We start from the raw sequence: 26,675 nt of genomic DNA on the forward strand, positions 1-26,675 counted from the left end.
AAAATGAAATGACATTGACATTCATCTTAATTGTTTCAGTGTCATGAAGTGTTTACAATCCATAAATCAAAATATCTTCAAGCATACGATCCATTTATCCACGTTCATAAATGTAGTTACTATAACACAAGTATATCTACTGCCTGCTTGCTGCTCAACTTGATTCTGATGTGAAACAAGACAGTCATTAAACAAGTTAGAAGTAAAACAACAAAAGACCAGTACAAAATAAAACGTCTACTTATATAGCATCGCACGTGGGATCAAGTGAAAAGTTTAGAGTATTTTTTAAAAATATTGAAAATACGAAACATATTGCTCTTTAGGATCTGAGTTTGGGTGATGCTGTAAGTGAGACCTACTTTCTCATAGTACTTGATCTCGTAGTCCAGAATTGCTCCATGGGGAAAGTCCGGCTCTTGCCAGGAGAGGGCAATGCTGTTTTGGGAAGCCCAGTCCTTCCTTACCATACCTATCAAGGAGGGTGCTGAAAGGGAAAAGGATAACTAAGGGTTAAAGACAAAGCACACGGTTTATCCTTTCAAACTACTGTCTTAGGATACCAACCCGAGGTAACTTGGAGTGACCTCCAGACAGAAAAGCATGACAGATGGCAATTCTCAGGGAGATGATACAACCTGGAATTAACGTCTCAAGTACATACTAGTAACTCCTTTGTTAAAGTGCAGTCCAGCTTCTGGAAAATGGCTATATATAAAAATATAGATAGAGGCGCCTGTGCCAGTTCCCGCCACCAGGTCCACACAACCAGGCTGGCTCCCAGGACATCGTGTCCACGGCAGAACCCCATTTCAGAGACAGTAAATCCTACATTCCGTATAATCTTCATTAAATGTTATAATTCAACTGTGTAAAATGTACATTGGGTTTATTCTTTGGGGTAAAATGAAGTGACACGGCTTAAAACAGATGCAGTGAATTTGATTTCTGCTAGCTGGGCTGGCAGCAGCAAGGGTGTTTTAGCCGGTCAGTGAGGTAGCTGCCTGCACAGGAGCCAGCTTGTCAGGGGAGGCCAGTGGCAGGGAGGGGGCTATGGGCAAACCCTGGGGGCAAAGGTGTGCCCAGACCTACCTGCTGTAACGGAGACTGCAGGTCTGCTGCAGTGCAGCACGTAGGAACCGCTTCCAGCAGCTTTTGGAAAGGGCCCCGCATGGGTGGATGCACGCCAGAGCCAAATTATCTCTTGGTTATGGGGTTAACTAATTTTAAGAAATGCTTTTTCTGCCCTTTTAAAAATAGAAGGCGCACTGTTATCTATGCAGTAATTTCAAATGGTGCAAAAATCGCATTTTAGGAAATGGTCTTAGCTTATGTTATTAATCTGGTCAAGCATGCCAAAAGAGATCTAATACTCTCCAGGTACTAATGCTGCTTTAATGCTATTGGTATGCAGCTTTCCCAAATTTTACAACACCACCAGTCATGTTGTTCAACATTCTTGAAGATGACTGAGAAAGCTGAACAAAGCAGCTACCATAAAAAAAAAAAAAGTTATTCCAGTGATTCATAGCTTTTGCTATTTGTCTTTCCACTAACGAATATCAGTTCATTACACACCCTCCCTCATTCCGCTCTATTACGAATCTTACTTAACCTCTTCTGAACTTCCAAGGAGCTGTCTCCTAAAAATAACACATTTTTACAGCTTCTGTTTTAATCTTTTGAATGAAAGAGTCTCCCTAGGAAAATGAAATAAGAATCTGCTTCTAGTCACAAAATTTCATGCCTTAGTTTTCTTCCCTGTAAATATTTCAGGAAGTTTAAGAAATGAAAACAATAAATAAATTCTAGAATGCAAAGAAACACTAAAGAAAACAAAACCCGATTGTTTTTCTTTGAAAAAAGGGAAACTTGCCACACAGACATGCACATAACAATCTCTTTCTTTGTGACAGTGCATTTATCCAAGAGAGAAAATAAACTTCCATCCACTGCCAATCCTCCCTGTGGATAACTGTTCTGTAGTATAATAGTCCAGTCCTCTCTGATGTGAAAAACCCAACACCTCAACATGAAACGCTAAATAAAAAAACCTACCAAAAGCATTAAGTGGACAAAACAGAGCTCACACAGGAAACTGTCCTACACCTGTACTTAGGCCACTCTAACCACAGGTCTGCTGCAAAGGAATGAGAGAAAAAAAGAATTGCTGCTATGCTCAATAAAGGATTAACTTATTTTTAAAAGTCCTTAAAAAGCATAATGTAGAGTACCTGAATAGTACAAAATACAAATAAATAAATGAAAAGCAGTCATAGATTTTGGGCCAAAAGTTTATCGTTGGGTATGTATAACCACTCCCTCAGTTAAAATGAAATTTTTACTATTGAAGTTGAGGGTGAAGCTGAGCTCTTGTAATATCTGGGGTAAAATCAGCTACTCTAAGCAGGTAACAAAGATCTGCTTAAAGGAAAAAAGAAGGTAGCAAACATGGATTTGTATTTGCTAAACAGTGATCGAAGGCCTGCCAGGGTATTGCTTATATAAATTTGTTTACCATTTGTTGTTTTGAGTCATTCACTGTTATTTGCTGTGATTTACAGGCGGGTTGAGGGAGCTATAGCAACCTTTCAGATACATCTAGGATACCCTGAGTACCTGCTCATGGGTGATGGACATCAGCTGGGCCACCTTCCCCAGCACATCATGGCTTTGTCTCACTGTGTTTGGGGGTTCACTGGTCAGACAACCAAATCCCTGGGAAATGACTGAGGTTGATTTACAGAAAACAGCAGTTTAAACTGTAGATACAATTACATTCTTGGCCTTTCTAGGTTTTTAAAATATAGATTAGTGCTACTACACTTCTTTAAATTATGATCTAACCTTTATAAGCTTTGCGTATGTGCTGCATGTTGTGCATTTTTCTTTGGGTTCCGAATTCCAGATTTATACAGCAGTTTATGCAGGTTTTCAGTCTAAGCTCACTGCAGTAACTCTGCCATTTGAGGAAGCGCATGTCAAAACACAGTCCTGGCACATCCGAAGATCCTCTCAAAAGTTCAGTGTAAGAAATAACCCAAGCTTTCTTCCTGGGAAACAACTCAGCAGCAAATTAATGAAAGAAAATTACTTTAGCCCTCTCCTAAACCAGCTGTGCTTCACCTGCACACGAAGCTGAAACCCTCACATCACCCCTGTAGCGCTGTGCCAATCCTCTAAATCAAAATGCGGAGGTGTAGACATAGGACAGTGAATATAAAAAGCATATTTGTGTTTGTACTAGGGTACTGGGCAAAAAAAGAAAACAAAAAAGAAAAAGTGTACTTTTGTGTACTTTTGAACAAAAAGCCACAAAAGAGCCAACATTGTCCATTTCTTATATGTTCAGAAGGATAAGCCTGTATTTGTCATACAAAGGTTATCTATTGACATCTCAGAGGAAATAATGGGTTTTGGGAAAAGGATTTCAATCAGAAATTTATTGTACAAATAAACAGTCAAATAAACCCAAGTAATTAAAACCTGCAGCTAGCTCAGTTTCTATTTCTTTAGTTATTGTGAAGTGCTACCAAAAGCAATACTTTGTACGGAGATATTTCAGCTTCTTATAACAGTTGCTCACTAGAGCAGAAGTTATTTATTCCCTAAAGATCCTATCCATTTATTGTTAAAGCTCTTTTTAACTGGAAAATTGTAAGATAGGTAAATCTTATTTGCCCATTTATAAAGACTGCTCTAATGTTCCTATGATGAATCAATGGGAAGTTCTTTTAATTAGTTGTTTCAAATCCAGTAGCTGCAGGAGAGCTCTAATTTGGTTACCCAATGAAACTATTTGGGAAAAAAAAATGCTTAGAAGCACAGCATGGCTTTTAATCACTTTAATGGCAGCACTTTCTTGCCGTTGGTACTAGACTGAAGAATGGCTTCTGGCTCTTAAGCTCAGCGCAGATCTCCGTTTTGTACTGAGGATTCTTTGCACCATCTGCTCTCTATGTTTTCCGCCACACTGTTATAGATTTCTTGAATTATGATGAGTCATCTACAGTGCTGTGAACTCCTGATTTAGTTTAGTCTGATAAGTTTCTTTGTCTTTTCAAATTTGTATTGAATAATGGAAGTTCATTCCTTAATTCACAGTAAGCTTATTTTATTCTAAATCTGTTTGGCTTCTCTTTTTTTCAGAATCCCTTTTCTCATACGCTACACGAAGGACAGAAAAATGTGTCTTTTAATTGATGATTGGATTCCGGTGTCATTTCTCTAGAGACTTTCTCTTCTTCTGAAGTTGACTTCTATGATATGAAAGCATCTGATTTCAAAACAGGTGACCTGTAGGGTTTCTGAAGCTTTTTTCCTTTAGTCCATTTTCAAATTTTCCTATTTCTTGTTCCACACTGTCGAAAGACAGCAAAGAATTGCCAGCATTTCCCCCCTGGTTTTCAGGGTTGAAAAACTTTGATATGGTGCCCATTCACTATGAAGAAGCTTCAGACCGAACGGTAGCTGATGACAAAAGCTCATTTGATGGCTGTCTGTACACGGAGTGCTCTACCCCTCTGGTATCTCATCTCAAATTTTACTACTTTGGTGAGAACAAACCATGACAGGTCAGTGCCCTTTTACTGGCTGGCAGAACCCTACCAGGTATGCACAATCACTTTCTTGTTAAAAAAAATTACCATCCAACAAACAGGAACGGCTGCATCACTGTGTTCCTCTTCCCTGCTGTGTTCTGTCTGTTTGGCCAAAGCCAACGAAGTGCCAGCAGATACCAATTTGGAGAGGAGAGAGTGGAAGGGGGGTCTGAACTGGGCACATGGTGTGGTGAGGACTGCAGCTTCCCTCTTTTGGACACCATCCTCATGAGAAGGCTGTGGGTCCCAGTGGGTAAAATGCTGTCATTTAGGATAACGTGGTTTAATTTAGTTAGATGTTTTTATACCTCTACCATTGCCAGTAATAATCTGAATCGTGCAACTGCATGTTATTCTTTCCTGGAGACCTCTGCTTGCTTCAAAGTACAGGAAAGACCACAGTCACCAAAATAAAGGGCTTTATCATGTTTTCTGAGCAGGGGCTTCCCAATAGATGACAGAATCCAGCCCCCTCCCTCTTCTTTCTCTCCTACCTCAGCGACTTCCCAACTGCAGCTGGGGGAAAATACTGATTGAGGCCCCCTCAGCAACCTTGCTTCTCTTTGAAAACTCATTCATTGATCCCTTCTAGTTTCATACAACACAGTCGGAGGAGGAAATCTGCTTTAACATCCTTCAGGGAGCCTGCATTACTTTTGTTGGGGAAAAACTTCCTTCATTAAGGGAAGGACACTTAGAGGGTGCAAGAAATATCAGTGCTGTGAGGACTAATTTGTGTTGACTTGGGTTTCATGTCTCTGTTGGCCAGAAAACAAAAGACGACTGCTTTTCTGTTCATTAAGAGAAAAAGACTTTTTCAAGCTTATATCACGTGTTAATGGCATGAATTAAATCACACAGTAATGTGCCACTATGGAAGCCATGGGTATCTCATCACCCAAAAGCCATTCAACAACAGGTTTAGGAAATTAATGAAACAGAATATGGTATAAGTACATTTACTTTCAAATGTTTTCTCCTTTTCCTTAATTGTAATCCTAGAAAGTTCTTTTGGAAACTACGGATATTGAAAAGGAAAAACTGGTCTAAATTTCTGTTTCTTTTAATAAATACAGCTATACTTAAAAAAAAAAACAAACCCAACAAAAAACACAGTCAAATTTTGTCAAATCATACATATGTAGTATTTATAATTGTTAACATAGATATGTACTGAGATCCAATTTTCAAGTGTTTTTCTGGGTGCTAAAAACAACCTTCGCACCTTTTTCTATACCAGAAAATGTTATTATATTTGTACAGTGTTTCACCAGTCTAGATTCTGTAACTACATTAGAATTTCTATACTATTGGGCACTGAGTATGATTTTATATTATACATAGCAAGAAATGAAGTCTGCAATTTTATTCATGATCCCAAGCTTGAAAAAATTATTTCAGGGCACAGTAAGAAAAACAGTGATTTTACTTTTGGTTCTAGAGAGTCTGTGAAAAAGGTAATAAGCAATAAAAAGATGTTTTCTTAGGGGAGCCATTTTGCTCCAGTAACAGAACGGGAAGTAATGAAACAACATTTCTTGATCAATGATAACACCGCCAGTATTATTAGCATTTGAGCTATTTACCAAGGAAGGATTTGCCAGGGAAGCTACGAAGCCAGAAGACTTCAACCTCCATCAGTAACGCCACGCGTGACACGTATTACCAGTCAGCTGACAAGGCTGTAGTTGTGCTGCCTATCACCTACAGCACTCCTCATTCCTGCAATACGATTATTACTCCTCCAGCAGAGATGCCTTTCATCCTTTTTCCCTTTTGTGTTTGCTTGTTAAATCTTTCTGTTGCTATCTTTGTAGGATAAGGGAAGAGACACTATTTTATGGGCAAGGAATGTGCTATGGATTCAGGAGACTTATGTTTGTATTCTTTTCTGGTTGTGCTCCAGAGATTTTCTTAAATCTTCTGACTGTGTTATTGTCATGGTTAACCCCAGTGACAACTCGAGTACTACACAGACACTTGCTCACTTCCCCCTTCTCTGTCTTCCCCGATGGGATGGGGAGGGAATCAGAAAAAAATATAAACCCATAGGTTGAGATAAGAAAAGTTTAGTAATTGAAATAAAGTAAAAATTACGACAACAACAACAACAACAATAATAATAATGAAGAGAGGGAGAGAGAGGAGTGAAACCCAAGGGAAAAAAACACCAAGTGATGCACAATACAGTTGCTCATCACCCTCTGACTGATGCCCAGCCAGTCCCCAAGAAGCGATCAGCAGCCCCCAGTCACCCCCCGCCCCCCCAGCTTATACACCCAGCATGACACCATATGGTATGGAACATCCCTTTGGCCAGTTCAGGTCATCTGTCCTGGCTGTGTCCCCTCCCGACCTCTTGTGCCCCTGCTTGCTGGACAAGCCTGGGAAACCCAAAACTCCTGGATTTAGAGTAAGCGCTACTCAGCAAGGACTAAACCATCAGCGTGTTATCAACACTGCTCTCATACTAAATCCAAACCACAGCGCTGCACCAGCTACCAGCAAGCAAATTAACTCTGTCCCAGCCAAAACCATTACAGCTATCCTAACGTACACTGGGAATGTCAATACCTTCCATTATGTACAGTATGTGAGAACTTTAATGTTAGAAGTGTGTGTGTGTCTATATGAAAGACTAAAAACTAAGCGCAAGTTTACATGGAAAAAATCATGGAAATATGAACATAAATTAAACTCTTATTAAAAAGCCCAGTTCATAACCCATATCTCTTTATATTAAAGATGTCCACATGGCTGCAACATCTTTGGGTTTATGCTGAATTCAGTAAGAATTCTTTTTCTTACCATACAAGGCTGTTTACAATTAGCACAGTGACTAGATAAGATACTTGATTCTTCACAAAAGAGAGTCTCTTACCTTCCTAATCACTTTAGTGGTAATTCACAGTTACAATGCTTGGAGGGGATACTATTACTGACACTAACCTTGGAGTTCAAAGTTGAGGATCGAGTTTTCCTGAAAAGTCATTAGAGCTTGCAAATTAGTAACTTTGGGTGAAAAATAATGTTTTTACTTTATTTTCTTACACTAGTTCCCTAAAGGTTTGCATTCAAAAGGCAGCATAACAGTATGCTTCTTTTGAAGCACTTCATTCATTGAAAAATAGGCCTCCAGCAAGCTATAATTATAATTTCTCTCTCCATTTTAAGTTCTTTCCCCTTGCAGATTTTCTTTGCTTGCTCAGAAAAGGTGGATGAAAGCCAAGTGAACCTAATACCATTACCAAAAAACAGATTCTGCTGCAGTGTGGTGGGCTAAAGGTCATCATAGATGCAATCCCCAAATTTCCTCCAGGCTAAATGTGGTTTCAACATAATTTTTTTCCTACAATGTTCCATAATGCAACTCTTTATTCCTTGTTGCTTAATTTCCCTCTCATTTATTGTTGATCTTACATAAGAAGACAGTTAAATACTCACCCAGACGATTTTGCAACACTACGGATTTTCTTTCAGTTGGAGAATGTGCTGCAAATCAGTATTTTGCAAGCTTGAGACAAAAGCATTCCTAGATCTTTAGTTCTACCAGGACTGCTCAGTCCCTGATTCTTCAAAATAGATTATAGCAGAAGATACTTAAAAGCAATTTTAGAAAAGAAAGCCTTATCAGCCGTCAGTCAGGGTGTGTGTATGTTCTGTTCTCTCTGACAAAGTGTATGTGCAAATCCCTCAGCTAAAAAGTATGGTGAGATATTTGGCATAATTTATAATACAGTGATCAATTTTAAATACTTTAATAATGCTTCTTTAAAAAAGTAGCTGAAAAAAAACCCCCACACAAATGTTTTATATATATATGTACGTTTGAAGGAGTTACTCCATATGCTCTGTATTTCCAAAGCAAGCGGAACAAATTCAGTTCAGACAAGTTTAGTGGAAGGGTGGGACTCCAGGAATCACGTGCAAACAAAAATAGATCCGCAAAACTGAAAAAGGTTGCCTGTCACGTAAGTGGAAATCACCTCAAATCAATGCCCTCTGACAACCAATGGGATCTGCATCAGAATAAGCAGATTCTTGGCTCCCTTCCATTGCCTTTTACTGTTGAAGCAGCAGGACACAGTAAGTGGCTTAAAGACCTACTAGGTCCCTGCGATTCCTGAGGGAACAGCTCTCCCAGCTCAGAGCTTCCCTGTCCTGCTTTGGCAGAAGACAACACACCGGTTGTGTGGCACCGGCGTATCAGCTCACATCAGGTAGCAACAACCCCTGTGGCTGAATGGCACAGCAAGAGCGTGGTAACTGGGGAAAAAAACACCCTGCACTCTGTTTGCTTCTTCCAGGCATTTTGTTCTGGATCAAGCAACAGAGTATTTGATGGCACAGGGGAGGGTGCGGGAGGCCCCCCAGGCAAATCCCTTCCTATCGTCTCTTATGACAATTATCAACCCTGTTGTGGTACCCACAGCAGAACTAACAGAATGTGATGTTCTTAGCCAGCAGATTCCCTGCTTTCAGAAGCTCAAACGTTATGTCTTGTACTGTTCCCTGTTCCTCCTGACCCAAACGTTGTGGCAAGTCACCGACTGTCGGCTGGTGGAACATCCCAATTGAAGGTGGTGTGTGTGCTTTCCTGGGGGAAATATTCCAGACATGCAGGATTCCTCTTAAAAATGAAGGCTGAATGGCTTATAATATCCTTTTTAGGAAACATGGTGCTAAAAGAGAAGGAGGTGGGAGAAATTGGTTTATCAGCAGATTCAGATTGCTGCTGTAATGATGTTAATCAGCATGAAAAAAGATGTGTTCCAGCCAACGTGTTATGTAGTTATAAATACTGTGCCAGCACTGCTAGGTGGCCTGTGATGTGGGGACAACCTGTGGTGACACATTTCTCCGGAGAACTTTGTTTTCAACCTCCTAATGTAACTTGGGAATTGCTATAAATTTACTGGAAATACAACTTGAGGTTAAGGAGGCATCATTTATTGCAGCAAGGTGTCATTATGGAAACAGAGCTGTAACTAAGTCTCATTCAGCAACAACCCCTCCAGGGTCAACTGGAACCAAATTGCTCTGCAGAACTTCCTGCTGCTAAATTGATCTCAGAAGTTTGGAAATGAAATAAGCAGGTTAAAAAGCACTAGGAAATCTGCAATCTTTTCACTCCATTAATTGCTACTCATCCTGCCATGTAACAAAGACAAACCTACAATGTACACTCATTTCAGCAAATCGCTCCTGATCTTGTTTATATCAAAATACGAGACTACATCAGACTGTAGGTCATTTTCTGTCAAACAGTACTTTAGAGGTCTGAAAGAAGTTTTTCTTCTGGCAAGAAAATCATGAATATTTTATTTGAACTTCTGTGAACCTTCTGTAAAAGCTGTTGGCATGTGCAGGGAATGTCAGAGCTACTGTGCTTCAGCATTTTGAGTGGTATCTGTAGAGCGCATGGAGACACATCTGATACTGACTTAAAATGTACATCTTCGGACAATTCCCGCATAAATGTTGATTTTGACAAAGCATTTTATAAACCACAGTGATGCTAAATAAATATGCCTTCATAAATTAATTGTCCCAGTGATGTTACAAACAAAATTATATCATATATTATATAAATGCTAAAAAGAATCCAAAGATACGCTCCCATCTGTTCATTACAAAGAATCATTAGATAACAACAAATGCTATGGTTTAGTCTATCTCTGTTTTACATAGGGTCAGGTATCTTTTTAATCTTTAATATGTAGGCCTGTGGACAGAAAAGCACTCCGTTTTAAGCTCTGGCATAGAGACAATGTGAAATACTTCTAGAAGGCCAGTAAGTCAATGGTTTGTACCTGATGTACATGGATCACTGAAAAGCACTGTTGCTGTCAAAGGTATGTTCGGTGTTCAGTTTTTAGTCAGGTAGGGTGGAATTCATTTTACTTGATTCAAATAACTTAAAATCTGGGGTTTAGTTTTGGGAAGCTGTCTTGTCAGAGGGACACAGGCAACTCCAAATGGCAATTTATGACACCTGCCACAGACACCATCTTAGGGTGGCACCAGTGGCACACTGGAGCTGCCTGTTTAGATGCTGAGCTTTGAGGTGGGTGCCACTGGGTCAAATGTACACCCTAGTTTCAGCCACAGTGTTCATTACATGCATCGCTACTATTAGCACAGAAGCTTAGTGCAAAATCAGCCATGGAGCTTCTTCAAAGATGACCTCTAGAGCAATGTAAGAGCTATTTTAGATATGCCAACATCCTAAATAAAGTGGCTTTTCCAGTTGGGTGTATCTATATGACACAACACAGTGTTGCATAGACATATCTGAGTTGGCCAGCTTGCTTCTACACTGGAACTAATACATCTGAATTAGCTCAGCCTAGTTAACTCTTTGGAGAAGATACTGAGCCAGTATTATGCTGTGCTGGAAATACAATGGAAAGATATAAAGAACTGGAAAAGAAATTAATAGGAGACTCGTGAGGTGAGGTTAAGTAAAGGTGATGCATAGTGCTTAGTGCAAATAATGGCAGTCTACAAAGGTAAGTTGTAGTAATTCTCCTGCTTTCTGTGAATGACAGGAGGAGAGAATTAATGAATAGAAGGAGCACGGTCAAGTTATCAGGAAACCATAGATTAAATGCCAGGGAACACATGGTGTAGTGAGAAAACATTTATGTCTTCTATTACTTAGATCACAGGGATGTTTGCACACCTGTGAGTCTGAGGACAGGCTCTCAAGGTGAGGGATAGAAGCAATCACACTTGAAGGCATCAGGGCAAATCAACCCTAAAAGCAAACAGCAGCCAGGTGGAGTGGTTGGATGGTCTATCTCACCTCTGCCTTCTGTTATGTCTGGGACCTGAGGTTCAGAAGAGTCAGTGGCTCTTCTTGGACTACTGTACTCATATATTCTGAAAATATGTTACAATGATATTAAATGTGTTTGAAAAATAAATGTCTTTGTCTTCTCTTTCAAGAAGATTGAGTCTCTTTTATTCACAGAGACAAAACTCCCCAGAGTTAAAGAACCATTGGGAGGCTAAAGAGTTCTCATCTTTCTGAGTTGTATAAAAATTAAAACACCAGGAACATAGAGCATCCTAGAGATCAGATGATAGGTGGTAAAAGATGTTTCAAAGGAAGGTTTGTGGAATCCTGGGCAATTATGGAATTCTGTTTCAAAAGGGAAGCTTGTTCAACTAGCAGCTACCAGTTAGCTCGTGCCCTGAAGCTTGTGGCTTTATATTTACTACACACATCCATCCCCATGCACTGATAGGCAATCTTCTGACAGAGATCCAGGTGAGAAAGAAACCTGAGTATTCACAGTTCCAGATGAGTGCATCACTTAGCTTAAGGAGCCCGTCTTTTATTTCCAGGAAATTAATTATCTGATGACTACCCTCTTAGCAAGAGCCTCTGAATTCTCAGAGATCATTCACTATGCCTTTTTGGTATTTCTCTTCTTTTTCTTGGCACTGCCTTAACCAGTTTTTGTGTTCTTCAACATTCTGTGTGCTGAACACTGCCCTTGTAGGTTTTTTCCCAAGTCTTTTCTTCATCTCCTACCTCTCTGTCAAGCCAGTACAACAAAGGTGTTTCCTACAGACCAGAAAAGCAGGAAAGTTTAAGGAGGGAAGCTGAGCACTGCTGTCCTTCCCTTCACAACCTCTTCTTGTGCAAGGGACAAAGCCTAGTTGACTTGAGGACACATGTAGAGTTTACACTGTTCATTTTCTAAAGAGGACTGTAAAAATTCTGTGGCCGCCAAAAAGTTAGGAAGATGAAAGATATTCAGGCAAGAAACGGAGATGTGCCTTACTAACTAACGTGTTACTGAACACTGCTGGCATCTGGAGAAGTACATGAGGAGAAGTATCCATTGATACTTTCCTGATTTCCTTCCATCCGTGTCCCTTGTTGCTTATTGTCAGAGAAACAATAATGAACTAGATTAACCTTTTGAAATTCAGAAGTACTCTCTGATGAGAAAGCCTTCTGTTTGACTCAGTCCCAAGCAGAAAGACAAGTTTGTTACATACAGCTCTCCTCTGGAATAAGCTTCTATCTATCCCTGAATAGTCTCGCGCACTGCAGAAATTGTACAGAGAGAAAACCCCCAGCTATGCAGCTTAGGTAGCTGCTTGTAAGAACTAATGGCTCATATCCACACAGCACATTAGTGATGTGGAGCTGAGCGCTTCAGGGTCTAACTTTTAAAGTGCCTGATCCTCAGAATGAGAAATAGAGCTAAATTATGCTACGTGTCCAAGCTCTTTAACACTGTCAAAACAGAGGCAATCCAAAGCGTGCACAAAAGCAGAATTTGAGAACTAAGACACCTTTTAGTTTGACAGCTGATTTAGGTATACATGAGTTTTAAGCACCATCGGGGTTAGACATTGGTATTGCACAATTGCTTACAAGCAATATTGTTACATTGGAATAATCCACAAAATAATGTTCTAATAAGCAAAATATTGTCCAGACTCTTTTATCGTTAAGTAAATCTTCTTATTTCTAATCCTCCTTAAGTATTTTAAATAATTCTCTTTGCCCAATATCACATTTCATGTCATGATTCAATTGTGAGGTGAGTTTGGTTGGAAAGTTTGAGAAACTAGCATGTTCACAAAGGGTATTCAAAATTATTTGGCAAACAAACAAAACCAAACAGTAAGATCCCTAATTCAGATGTGTCTCAGTAATTGGCAATGTCACATTCATCTTACAATATTTTACAACAGGCAATCATCTCAAGTCCCTCTGTACTCAAACATATGGTGAAACCCGTGCAAAGCAACCACCAAAACACGGCAACTACTAAGGGAATCCTTGATATATGAAAAAAATATAGCCTCCACACATGTAGCAATTCCTTGAATGCCATCTAGAAGATACTATCCTAGCGCAGCTCTGAAAGGGTCCTGACAGATTCAGATGTGTGCGCTCCAGATCTACTAGTTCTTTATATATACTGTTCAGAAAACAAAGGTCTGTAAAATGTCATCAAAAAGGAAGTTTAAAAAGATCGACAAAATAAATCATACAGAATAACTTTATAATAGTTTTCTAAAAATATTATTCTGCTTGCACAGAATAATTCTGTGCCAATAACCTTATGGAAAAGAATTAATAAAGACAAATGGGCTATTTACGTATTACAGGTTTTCACCCTAAAATATACTTGTTATCATTTTGAGGAACCTATATCAATGGCATTAATTTTCTGAGACATCATGCTAACTCTGCCATAAATCAGAATTATCTATGCTTCATTAATGATCATGATCACCAAGTATTTGTGCTGTTGACTTAACTACTCATGCTGTGTGTTTTCAGATACATTGTGACTGGGTTTGTAACTGCTCATGCAAGTCGATCTTCACCTGAAAAGTCCTTTCAAAATTTCCACTTTGGCTGAACACATAAAATCTTGAGGAAGAAAGGCTGTTTTGATAATTAATTCATTGGCTCTGGCTGACAAGAGAGGAGTCAACCGCTCTGAAAATGAACTCGTCTAACTGTAAGAGCTCTGAGTTTGTCAGTGTTCATTGTCAGTCCTCACTTGCTGGTCAGCTCGCATAGTTTACTACACTACCCCATAGTCAGGCAGTTGGGAACAGCCAGCTAGTCAGCCAGAAGGTAATCTGCTAGGTGGACAGGCCAGCAAAATGTGGGAATTTCTCGACAATGGGCGCATGCATTTGGCTGGCTCCCTGGGGGAGGTTTATTTTGTTTCTCTGGCCTGGGGCAGACTAATTGGTAGACAAAGTGCTCTGGAATGCTCAGGAACAGGAGGAGTCCTCCCTGCACCATTTGTTATCCATGTTCTGGGACTGAGGATGAGTGAAGGGTGCAGGATATGCATGGAGTGAGGGGAAATGCAGGAACAAAGAGACTTCAAAACATCAGGACTATGGCAGCAGCAGCAAAGGAGGGAAAGATCCTATGGAGGGAAGCACTGCAATGAAAACTGTGGAATGTCTGCAGGGAGTTAATTGTACCAAAAGAGGTGTAAGCTGAAATATTAGCCTGTCTATGTGAGTGGATCATCCAAGAGACATCTGCATTGCCTGTTGATTTTTATAATCACACAAAGTAGGTGATGAAATTAATACACCACTGGAATGATCTCTTTTCATAAGTCTCAGAGTGGCTTAGACATTACCTTCTTTAAGTATGAGCTATATTCCTTAACATGGCTCTCCTGGTTAAAGACCTCAGCACTGTCTTAAGTATCATCACTATCAAAACAGCAACTATTTCATTCAGTACAGTTGGGACTGGGTAGAAAAACTCATGTGAAATGGTTTTATTACTTAATGAAGTTTGCATAGCACATTTAGTCTGGATGTAAATCATAGCACCTTGAATATTTACTATCTATATCCTGCAGCAGATAAAATAAGGGATAACTAGTCTTCTTCCACAAGCCAAAAAATAAGAAGCACATTTTGGCTACTGATCAAACTGAAAATACGTAGAGATTGAAACTGCCTCATCTGTGTTCTGGCTGCAAAGGGGCTGAGGCATGCTGCAACTGAATCAGAGACATGAGCTTGAGTCCTGCCTTGCCTGTGCACTGAAAGCTACCGACGGTCACTTTGGCGGCAGGTGGGTAAGCATCCGCAGGTGGAGAGACACGGGTGGCACATCAGGCTGTCAGCCGCATCACTGGCTGACGTGCCATTGCCTACAGCCGTTCATACGCCGTACCCACACTAGCCCAATGGATCACCTGTGTCGGAACTGCCTTTTTGTCTAAGCTGTCCAGAAAACAAGGCTCTCCAGGGATTGGTTTTTGGTCTGCCTGCTTAAAAATGCATAAAAATAGGCAGCTCCCAGATGGCTTTCCAACACATTACATTTTTTGTCATCATGTCTGAACGTACATTTATTGCAAACTGTTTTTAGAATGGAGAGATGACTCAGCATGTAAAAAATCAAAACAAAACATCCCTCCCTGCCCCCCCATTTTCTATTCATGATTGCACTACTATCACACAATGGGAAATAAAGACAGACAAAAAACTGCTTTGGAAGTTTAAACTGAGTTTTCTTACCTAGTGATAAGAAACAACAGTAGTATAAACACAGAGGCATACCAGATGGCTCCAGTCAAGCTTTACCAATTTACCGAAAAGTTTTTAGACGGAGAACATGTAAGGTCTGAACCTGAAGTCCACTGCATGCTTGTGAAAGTGCATGCATTACTTCAGAGGTGGGAGGCAACTATGGTGCTATAAGAAAAAAACTCCACAAGATGAAAACCAGAATTTTGACCAAAAAAAATTAAAATTATACAGGTTTCTTAGAGAGACAATTTTTGAAGTTAATTTTAAGAATGTATTTTCACTTCTGTTTGCAGCGCCCAAGTACTTTTATTTTCAACTTTTGCTTTCATTTTCCTAACAGATTTTTTATTACAAGCATATCTATCCTTAACACTTGTAGAAACTCATATTAGTTACTCCTTGAAACATTTGTTGCTGTGAATAAATAGTGGAAAAAAAAATTAAAACAGGTATAGTTCAAAGTCTATGATTGTTATCTAACAACTATACTAGTCATCACTTGCTTAAAAAATAAGTTCATGTATGAATCAGTGCTTATTTATCTCAGCGTGTCAATCTACAATACAAAACTGTATGGCTTAACAATGTGAACAAACATATGCTATTGGTAAGACCAACCAGGTGAGCAACCCAAGGAAACAGAACTGATTTGGCTACAAAACTCTATTTATTTTTCTTTCCATGTGGCTTATTTTGACCCTTTTAAGGGTATCTGAGTAAACGTGACATGTTGTCAAAGTGGCCAGTAATAGCATGCAGAAAATACTTCTCTCCTTAGGTTTCCTACCTAGAAGCCATCCTGGTCCCTTTCTGTCTTGTAACATCCCTGAAGTCAAGGGTGTTTTTCCTCCCAGGGAAAATACCAGCAGAAAATAAAAGTTTGTTTTCATTGTAATTATCCATTTAAATTTTGGGGTAAAAAGAACAAAAAACTTATACAACTCAGCCCATAACCCTAAATATTTTATTTTGGGAATGCCTCTAGTGTTTCATATGAGTTGCTGTTCAGGTGCATCATGACTTTGTTCCTTTATCAGATTTCCTACATGCACCATAGTTTCCTCCTCTAGTTGTAAAGGAGGCAACTAATCCTTGGGACATCAGGCAGCTGTGATTGATGTGAGATACCGTCTGATGGAGACAGAAGAAGACAGTGACATGAGAAAATTACAACTCTGATCACAGCCAAACTTCGGTTTTCAAACTTTTGTTTCTTAAATGGAAAGCAAAAACTTTCCAATCAAAACAGACTTTGTGTAGTTAAAAATGAAGAGTAGTGATAATCTTAATGGAACATCTCTAACCAGCCTGGCTATGTTTACATCTATAAGTTTTCTACTTTCTCTCTGCATGATACACAATGTCAGAATGACAAAGATTTGGATGCTAGAGAACACATAAGTTCATCCTGGAGCACAGGTTTTTTTTTAATATGTACCTGACACACAGGCAGAGTACATTTTCTAAAGAATTAAACCCCCCTCTTATCAAGATGATGTACTAAAATCCCACAGATTTTATACATCACAATGATCAGGGGTGGCTGATTATAGCCACCCTGGAGAATTCAAATTAATCCTGGAACTCCACATGTTGGCTTCACCACAAACACTGCAAATGAGACATTTGATGAGTGAGGGGGATTTTCAAAATCAGACTAAACTAAGAATCTTACTCCTGAGACAGAATCAATTTAGTCTTGCTCAATTTAGAACACGGTAAAAGGAAGCTCTTAAGATATGATAGAAGGAAAACTGAGATTGTATATCTGAATTCTTAGTCAATGAGATCATAAAGATTAGACTGTTACCAGGTCTGAGTCTCAGATTTACTGCATTTGGAAACACTGAAGTGAAGTGTAGACAAGATAAATACTGGAGATGACACTGGCAGCCAATAACGTACTGCAGAGTGCTCAATTATGATCCATTATTTATGATTTAGCAAGAAAAGTGCGGGTAGGAGGAAAAGGTCCCTTTCTCAAAGGCTTGAATCCAAGAGATGAGGAATTAAGGAAGGAACAGAAGGGAAAAGAAGAGATTATTTCCTAATTGAAGACATAAATTGTGTTTTTTTCACTCCTAGAAGGCTGGCCCAGTGTTTGGGATATGTAGCAACATTAATAAAATTACTTGAAATGGTCTGAGACCATTTGTATCCTAAATAATGCATAAGCAGTGTGGGTGACCGTTGGGATCATTTTGGACTAACTCAGTGTCGGACACATTGCTCTAACCAGAAGCAGCTGGATATTGGTCTCTCTGCACATTACAGTGAAAATACCTTTCAAATAGAATGGCTGGGGTCCAGGCTCCCTTCATTGCGGGGAAAGCTGTTCATATAGCACCTGCAGAGCCTTACAACCAAAGGTATGACCTGTCACAATTAAAGATTAAATGTAAATTACTACCCATTTTGAAATATACGTATTTGGTCATATATAGCCTGGATTTCTAAATGTGCTAAGCTCTCACAGCATCCAGATGGAGTTACGGCTGCCCAGCTTCTTTGCAGATCAGGTCACAGATAACTAATTAGAATTTGGAACAGCGACATTAGCCTCTGCATGTTTAGAGTGACTACACAGAGTCAGCTTTCCTTAAAGCTACCTATAGGAAGAAATGCATGTGATCTTTAAGTTAAACTTTCCAGAGCAGCTCACCCAATTATACTGAGATTCTAAGACTTCTGTTACAAAAGTGGGCAATTTATCCTAACAGCCACTATTCCAAAAGACAGTTTGAAACAGATCCTTCTTCAGTACATGAAATTTTCATGTTCTTCTACCATAATGCAAAAAAATTATATAGATACAAAAAGTTTGCTTTTATGCTCTGATCAATACCATCAACAAAAAATGGAATCCTGTAAATTAAGTTTCAAATATATCAAACTTCATTAAAACACAGAAAAAGGCAAGATAATTTAAAGAAAATTTTAATAGTTCTTCACGGTACATTGCAATCAGCAGAAATATTTTACTCTGTTACTTTTTTTACCCACTGATTCAGAGTAAGTTTTTTCAACGTTTAAAGGCAAATGAAATGAAACGACTCCATTGTTACACAGCAGAATTTGGCCTTAACGCAATCGTAATCAGCTACTTCACATTTAAATAATTTTGAAAACTGATTCTGAGCAATGAACTGCAGCCAAAATGCAGAGACACGGAGGAATTTTGTATAGATTTCAGTGTAGAAAAATTCACACTGCTCCTTTATTTGTCTCTACAAAAATGCTGAAACTATTCCTAAATTTAGTACTTAAAAAATGTTAAGAGCAACTTGGGAAAACAGTAGCATCCATGCCTTTCAGCTCTGTTTCATGGTAGTTCCAAAGAAAAAGCAGTCTATTGTCTAAAGAGTGTAAGGCTGTGTGCAAAACCGGAGTGGGTTTTTCTCCCCTATAGCTAAGGGTTTCAAACTTCTACACCTCCTAGTAATTGCTGTATAGCACCGATGCTGATCTGTTCTTATTTTTTTTCCCCATTTTTGAAGAGCAATACAACCTTCTAAATGATGTTCATTTATTTGTTGTTCAAATATATTACATATTCTCCACTGCTATCACAACTTCTTCCCTGGGTCGTGCAAGACTCCAGGTAGGTGAATCTCCCCATTTCCAAGGCATGGCTGTAGAAAGCACAGGGAGTGTGAAAGGGGACCAGGAGGAGATGGGTACTTGCTCTTCTGCTGTGGGCAAACCCCCGGTGGTAAGGTGATGACAGGTGACAATCGGCTGGCAAGTGCCTCCAGGAGGAACGGCACCTCAAGTGTCTCCCTGCATTTCCACCCAGCAGCCCCAGGGAAATCCCTCCAAATCATTCTGTGGCATGACTCGCTGTCCTCATAAATTCTCTCGCAAGACAGTGTAGTCCACTTTTCCTTAGAGAAGATTAAGTTCTTTGTAACATGTACCGAATGATAAATCTGTACATATATAAAAAGACCGGCTTTACCAGAACTCATGTGAAAACAAAAACTACCCAAAATATTCTTACTTCGATATTGTTATTCTGACAAAACAGGCACGTCTCTTTGTTGCCAACGTGGCAGCACATTTCTATTCATGCTATGCTGTAAAGGATTTCAAATTGCCTGGGATGGGGTGGGGGGAGTGGGGAGGGAAAGGGCAGTTTGTTCTTCATGCCACCATCCAGGTGGCCTCTTAGCAGCAAGTTGGCTCAAGCACACATTCTAATCTCAAATAATTTTGTGTGTGCTTCTGTGCATGCTAAGCAAATCCTGCCATCCCCTTCCAGCTCTATCAGCTAGCATCTTTCAATCAACAAATTGCACTTTGGCATGAACAGAAGGTTTAAGATGGACTTCTGCCACCCTCCCAGTCCCAGGCTAAATAGCTATGAACATATGCAGAGATTGTGTTGTTCATTTTTAGGGCTTTATGATGGCACATTTAATTGTACTAGAAGTGCAATTGATGGAAAGTGAGTTGCAGATTGAATAGGCAGTGTAGCAGATGTACAAGGTCATTCAACAAGGACTACTCATTACTTCAAATTACCACCCTTGAGGAGAAACCATAGTATGTGCCAGGATGGAGCTCTTTCTCTGACACCTCATCTTTCAGCTCCATCCCAAAGGCCATCTTTGTTTTCTTACAGATAACAATTCACAATTAGAACCTGCTACCTTAAGTTACAATGACTCAATTGCCGTGTCTAATGTATTTCACGTGTGAAGTATGCTGCTGCTGCTGCTGCCATTCATTTTAAGACAGGCGATTGCCAGAAACTGCATACAATGTGTTTGTACATTCACAGAACTGTGTTTCTGCCCCATTTGACAGAATGATGAAAGACAGCTGCCTTACTTAGTTTTAAATCACATTAGTGTTCTATTTTCATTTACCTTTTACTTTCATAACTCTCCATTGAATTACAGTCTGACAAAAATTTATCAAAAAAGAGCGTAACTTGCTCAACAGTTTATAGGGTTTGGTAGCATTGGAATGTTTGCTGCTTTTTATTTGGCTGTCCTGACATTCATGAACAAAGACAAATATTAGATGGACACAGTTAACGAAACCGCAAATTTGTTAATTCCCCTAGGAACCAGCAATATTTTATTCAAGATAGTTCATGACCTTTATCAACTGCTGCCTGCCAAGGAGCCACCACCACAGACTTCACAGTTTTCAAGTGATTTCCCAGTGAGCTAGAAGGGAAGCGGTGTCCTCTCCAGGTAGGAGAGAGGTACGTCTAGGTGAGATGGAGACAACAGGGCATTCATTAAGGAATTCTCGTTCCGAGACTTCTTTCAATTTCATATAGCAGAAAGTCAGACGTCCTGCCAAAGGAATATCTGCCCTAAGCAGACAAAGTTCCAGGAATTAGCTCAGCCCTCTGCAGCGCTGCCTTGCACCTGTGGCACACTGCCCCACTGACCTCTTCCAGGGAATAAGGGGATACGTGACCTGCCCATGCCTTCAGAGGATGCTTTTCTGACCCCTTCGTGCCCTGCTTCCAAATCCCAGGACTCTTTCCAGGGAGGACCCTTAAAGAAAAGCCTCTATTCAACATGCCCTCGCCAGCATTTCAGACAATTCTGTTCTGCACAGCAAGACTTTTTGTTCAACAAATGTATGATGTGATGGTGTATGTTACAACATCAAAAAACTTTTTACTGTTCATTTTTGAAGCAATAGCAGAACTGTCTTCAAGCAAGAATGAAAAAAAAAGTCTTTTACCTTTCTCTGATGAAGAGTGAGTATCATGTTGAACAGTAAATGTGGAATTATAAAAAAAGTGAAATCTCAGGAATTAAGATTTATATTTAACTGCTTGAATTGGTCAAGAAAAATCTCAGAAAACAGTTAAGTTAGGGCTGTTCACCTTGTATTTTTGTGTTGGAATTTCGTGTAGAGATGCTGATAAAATAATTGAATAAATACCCTATTTCCATATAGGAAAATGATGGGTACTGTTCATATCGCCTTCAACCTATGGTCTCAAAACTGCTAATCTAGTAAATGTCACAGAATGAAAAAGATAAAGTTGAACTGGAGATCAGCAGCAATATTGTTATTTGCAAACATTTTATCTGCAAATAGATGTCAACCTTTTTGTCAGGAATAATTCAGGATAATGGATTCAAGTAACTCTACTTTGAAATATTGTCCAATAGCTTCCAAAACACCCTCATTAATTGTCCTGAAAAATATGAAAAAATACAGGTTTTTGTCTTCAAGATACAGAAGAGAAACTGTGAGAAAATGATTTACTGGGTACATTTAATAATGTAACTAATAACACTTACCCTGCATGGTTGCAGAACACCCAGTAATTACGAAGAGCAGAGTAAATTTCTCTTGCTCATTTTCTTGTCATCCTGTTTCTTCAAGATCTGGCATCAAATTTATTTATTTATGAGTGGTCACCTATAAATCTCTGATAAGAACTGCTTCTTACAATCTAAAGTGCTGAGATAACATGTTCATTTAACAAACTATTTTTATCTGTGTGCCGTGTACATCACTGTGCTGACCCACTTTTACTAAATTCAGGTACTGTGGGGCCTTCAGGAGTATCAATCAGTCAGCAGATACACTCACTGGAGGCTTTATTGTTTTTTAAAATGGCACACAATGCGTGGACTGCATGGCTGTCACAACTGATAAGAGCTCAAGTCATTGCTGGACATATCCAGCCTTATTTTGTTTTTCTTCCCTCATTCTTTGTCATTGTTTATCTCTGTCTTGCAACACTTAGCTTTTGTGGTGGACAAATACAGTTTCTAATATTAATATGTTTTTCTGCAAAATGTTAATTTCAGAGTGCCAAAGTATTTCCTTTTTTTCCCCTCCATATGTCCATCTCACATACCATTTCAAAGGCAACCATTCCCATGTATCTCACAGAAGTACTATGCTCTGGTTTATAATATGCACTGTGCTCAAGAAATGGTTAGAAACAGTAGTGATGATGGTAAAATGCCACACAAATAAATAATTGGAATGAGAAATATTTGGAATCTGTCTGCATTGATACGGTTTCTTTAAAAGCAAGCTTTAAAATCATGTAGCAAGACACGAAAACTTCTGCTCTGTTTTGTTTTTCAAAGGATGCTCTGCAGGCACTTCACAAAAAGGCATTAAACATTTCTCAGATTAAAAGAAAGTAATGAAAGTACTGGTACTATAACACTAACGTTAAAAATGATAGTGGTCAGCAGTGTCATTTACTTTCCTGATAAACAGACAGACACCCAGACTAGGTGCTACCAGTAAAGTAGCAGTTCTGATGTAAATCATAGAACCCCAGAATAGTTTGGGTTGAGGGACGTTTAAAGATCATCTAGTTCCAACCCCTCTGCTGTGGGCAGGGACACCTCCCACTAGCTTAGGTGGGATGCTGTGGATGAAGACAAAACACTTTCTGAAATGGTCCATCTGCATTGGAGTCAAACGATGCTGGCTGGTCAGAGTCAGCACTCAAAGTGCTGGCCCTTGCACGAGCCTTGTCTTCCACATTAACATGAGTTCAGCCTCCAACTCTGCTACTTGTAACCTTACAAAAGCAATACAGTCACTAAAACAATTTTTATAAATGGAAAACGTTCCTACATTAGCAACTGAGTAAATGAGATATTATTTCTACTGGTTATTGATTAGCTTTCATAACGTTCTTGAATTTCCACTTTGCTGTGCCAATTCCAACTTATGAAGACATCAATAGTTTATGAAAACATAAATCATGTTCAAAGTCTCATTTTATATGGACTTGCTATCTAGCCTCTCATCAAGTATAATGGAGTGGGGAAAGTTTTGCTGGGTTTTTACAAAGAAACGTTTACTACTGCAATGGTACTGCTACTATTAAATTGTTCTTCAATAAATACATTTTTTAGTTTGAAAGTGTGTGCAGGTTATTCAGCTAGCTATAACTTTGTTTCCACATTAACCCACAAATTACTTAGAAATGAGGATACTGCCAATGTTAATGGAAAAGTGCCACAGACAGCTAGGTAGCTCCATTTGTATATGGATAATCATTAAATAAACATCTATACAGCTTGACAAAAACTGATGCAACTCAGCACAGTGAAAAGGTTTTTTTTCACGAAGAGTAGAGAAACACATTACTTTTTATACCTATGAAACCTCAAGGTAAGAAACTGAATAATCTCATTGAAGGGCTGAATGTTAGGTGTACCGGAGCCAGCAGTTCATAAAATCTTGTATTTCAAATTTAGATTAACTCCTTTTACAGAATATTAAATTCTTATTTGCTTAGGGGCATCTCTTTAATGTCATGAGAATGTTAGTAGGAGTTAATCGAAGAAATTTCAAATCACCGACATTGAAGAAAATTGGATCCTAGCAAGCGTATTGAATAATAAGATGACAGTGACATAAGAACTGGACAAAGCTTTACGTAGTTACCACCCTGCCCAGGTAATGCTAGACACATAATAGACAAAGAACAGGCAAGCCTTTCAAAAATTAATTAATCAACCCTCATCCCACTGAGATAATACCTTCTGTGAAATGTTTTATCATGGTTCTTTTAGCAGCTTCTGCTTGTGTAAGTCACCACCTTATAGCGTAAGTAAACCGTACACTTTTTACTGTTTAAAAAGACATCTCCCGTATCCTGTGTACCATATTGCCTACGTAACTTCCACCAAGACATTTAAAAGGCAGGATTGCTCTGCGTGAGATCTGTTTCTCTTCCCTCACTGACCCTGAAGGGAACATTTCCCAGTAATGCCAAGATAACGCTGCCCATTAGGGAGTAACACGCTGGGAAGGGCAGTGAGAGACGAGGGTTTCAGCAGATGCTGAAGGTAACGAGCGGTAGCTTGTCTCAGCTTGAGGCGAGATGCTGTTTGCGGGGTAGGACAGGGATGTGGTGTATACTATGGTGAAATGTGATGTAAAGAGACAGCAGACTAAACAAATGAATTCTGCCACGTACAGAAAAGCTAGTAAAATGAGATGAGAAAGTGAGTGGTATAGTCTGGAAATGCAAAACACTTTTGGGATGAGACCTGTACAGAGAGAAAACTTCCATGGGACAGAGACCCCCACAACTTGCTGCAACCAGAGCAGCACCAAGGCACAAGTGGGTTGCTGCAGGAGTGACCAGCCTTGGGTTTTTAGGTTTTTCAGGAACAAAAATAAGCAGCTTCCACATGGTTCAAGGGCAGCAACACCTCCTGCCTGGCGGTGCAGCAGGGCTGCCACGCGGGCTGCTGGATAATACGGACCCACAGCAATGGGAGAAAGCGAGACAGCAACAGGCAACCTCCCTGGGTTGTCCTGGGAGTCAGATGTCTTCTGATCCCAGTCCTGTGCCAAAAGGAACTCCTAAACACAGAGAGAGCCTCTGTGGTTCCTGGTGGCCAGCTCCTCTCTGCTTTCTCGGCCATGGCACACACTTTTTGTCTCTTGATAGGTCACAGAGCTTGGTGTGTGGCTCTGAGGGCTCGACGGGACACTGGTGCAGGGAAAAAACATTGTTAGTTTTATTTTCAGCCACCGTTCAGCACTTTAACTGTGTGTTGGAGCACCTATTAAAGGACATTCAAAGCTCTGCTGTGTTTGGGAAACTCTTTGGCCTTCACTCAGACGTTTATATCTGCAGAGCAAACAGGAATGCTATTGAACCAGGCAGTTGCACCAGCTCCATATTCAAGTTCAGGTTCATGAGGCTGCTTACATTTTTCTGTTGAGCTTAGACAGCCAGTTTCCATTTGGGTTCCTGCTCCTTTTGTGCCCCATGGATTGTTCACTATAATTCTAGTTATTAGGTGCTGAATAAATGTCAAGAAATGCTATCTGTTATTTCTGTAATATATACTGCATTAGTATGTTCCATGCTTGCTTTCTGTTGCTTTCCCATCACATAGTGTGATGGTGCATAAAGGCTTTTATCCCCAGACAGCTTTTTTTCATGAAATGTGCTGAGATGCTAGAAATCTATCCAAAACATTGCTGCTATCTTTGACTTTGATACAATTAGCTACTCAGTAAAAAGGCACATTGGAATACACTATGAAAGAAATAAAAAATATACTCAGTCAATTCCGAGTTGATTCAGTGCCAATGTGTTTAGCCGACTGTCTGAAATAAGATAAGTAGCAAACCATTTCAAAGATTACTCTTCCCAAACAATAAAAAAAAAATTCCCCAAACTTGACATTTCCGAAATGATGAATCTTGGTTCATGTGAAATGTCAGAATGAAGAGAAAAAGAAAAATCAATATCTGTGCAGATGAAGCAATGTAAGGTCAATTGTACTATATTGCCAGTGCCAGGCCACCCATGTCTTTTTAACAGCAGTATTTTTAAAGTGTACAATACCTGAAAGACACTGGAGATTAACTTTCAAGACTGAACCACATTTTAACAACAAAGTTATTAAACATTTTGTTTTAGAGACTAGAGCAGAGGCATAATAAAATGGCACATTTCCAAAAAAAGTTTTTACTGCATCCTTGAGATTAGTTCACCAACATTATGCTCAGCATGTTACATTACATGAATTTTCCTTTTAATTTGATATATTTTTCCTGCCGGGTAACTGAAAGTTTTAATCAGAGGAGGGAAAAAAGGGCTGAGAAATCATCACTGCTTTTGAAACGTGTCCTGAGCCTTTTGCTAACTCTTATGACAAAACCCAGCATTTCCCTGGGAGAGCCATAGGTGTGCCATAAGTATACTGGACGGGGTGTAAGTATATTACAGGGGCTCTGGCACCACGGAACTTGGGCACATTCTGAAGGAGAACATGCCTCTCACTCCCAGTCTATGTAGGTAGCTGAAGGGGGACACTCAAGGTGACTGTCCTGAGCCCATAATGCAGATAATCATAAATCAAATGTAGACGATATGAATATTCCCCATATTGTATTTCTGTGTGCATGGTTAAGAAGTAGACCTAGGACATTTGATTTTTTTTTTTTCATTTGCTGAAAGCTAAAATGTTTCTAAATTCCCTTTTAAAGTTGAACACATTGACCCTTTTTGGTTAGTCTCGGTCTCTGCCATGTACAGTG

The 26,675-nt window shown here is 39.4% G+C and overlaps 1 protein-coding gene across 5 annotated transcripts in view; it reads right to left on the minus strand.

The window, feature by feature from the left end:
• EPHA6 (EPH receptor A6) overlaps positions 1 to 26,675 on the minus strand; it is a 564,169-nt gene that overhangs the window by 168,565 nt on the left and 368,929 nt on the right. For all 5 annotated transcript variants that reach the window (XM_080374572.1, XM_080374573.1, XM_080374576.1 and 2 more), the window contains one exon: positions 363 to 487. In XM_080374572.1, the coding sequence (XP_080230698.1) occupies positions 363 to 487 (125 nt within the window). The remainder of the gene's footprint in view (positions 1 to 362; positions 488 to 26,675) is intronic.

The sequence above is a fragment of the Falco punctatus genome, assembly GCF_963210335.1.
Source record: "Falco punctatus genome assembly, chromosome: 2".
Taxonomy (NCBI): Eukaryota; Metazoa; Chordata; class Aves; order Falconiformes; family Falconidae; genus Falco; species Falco punctatus.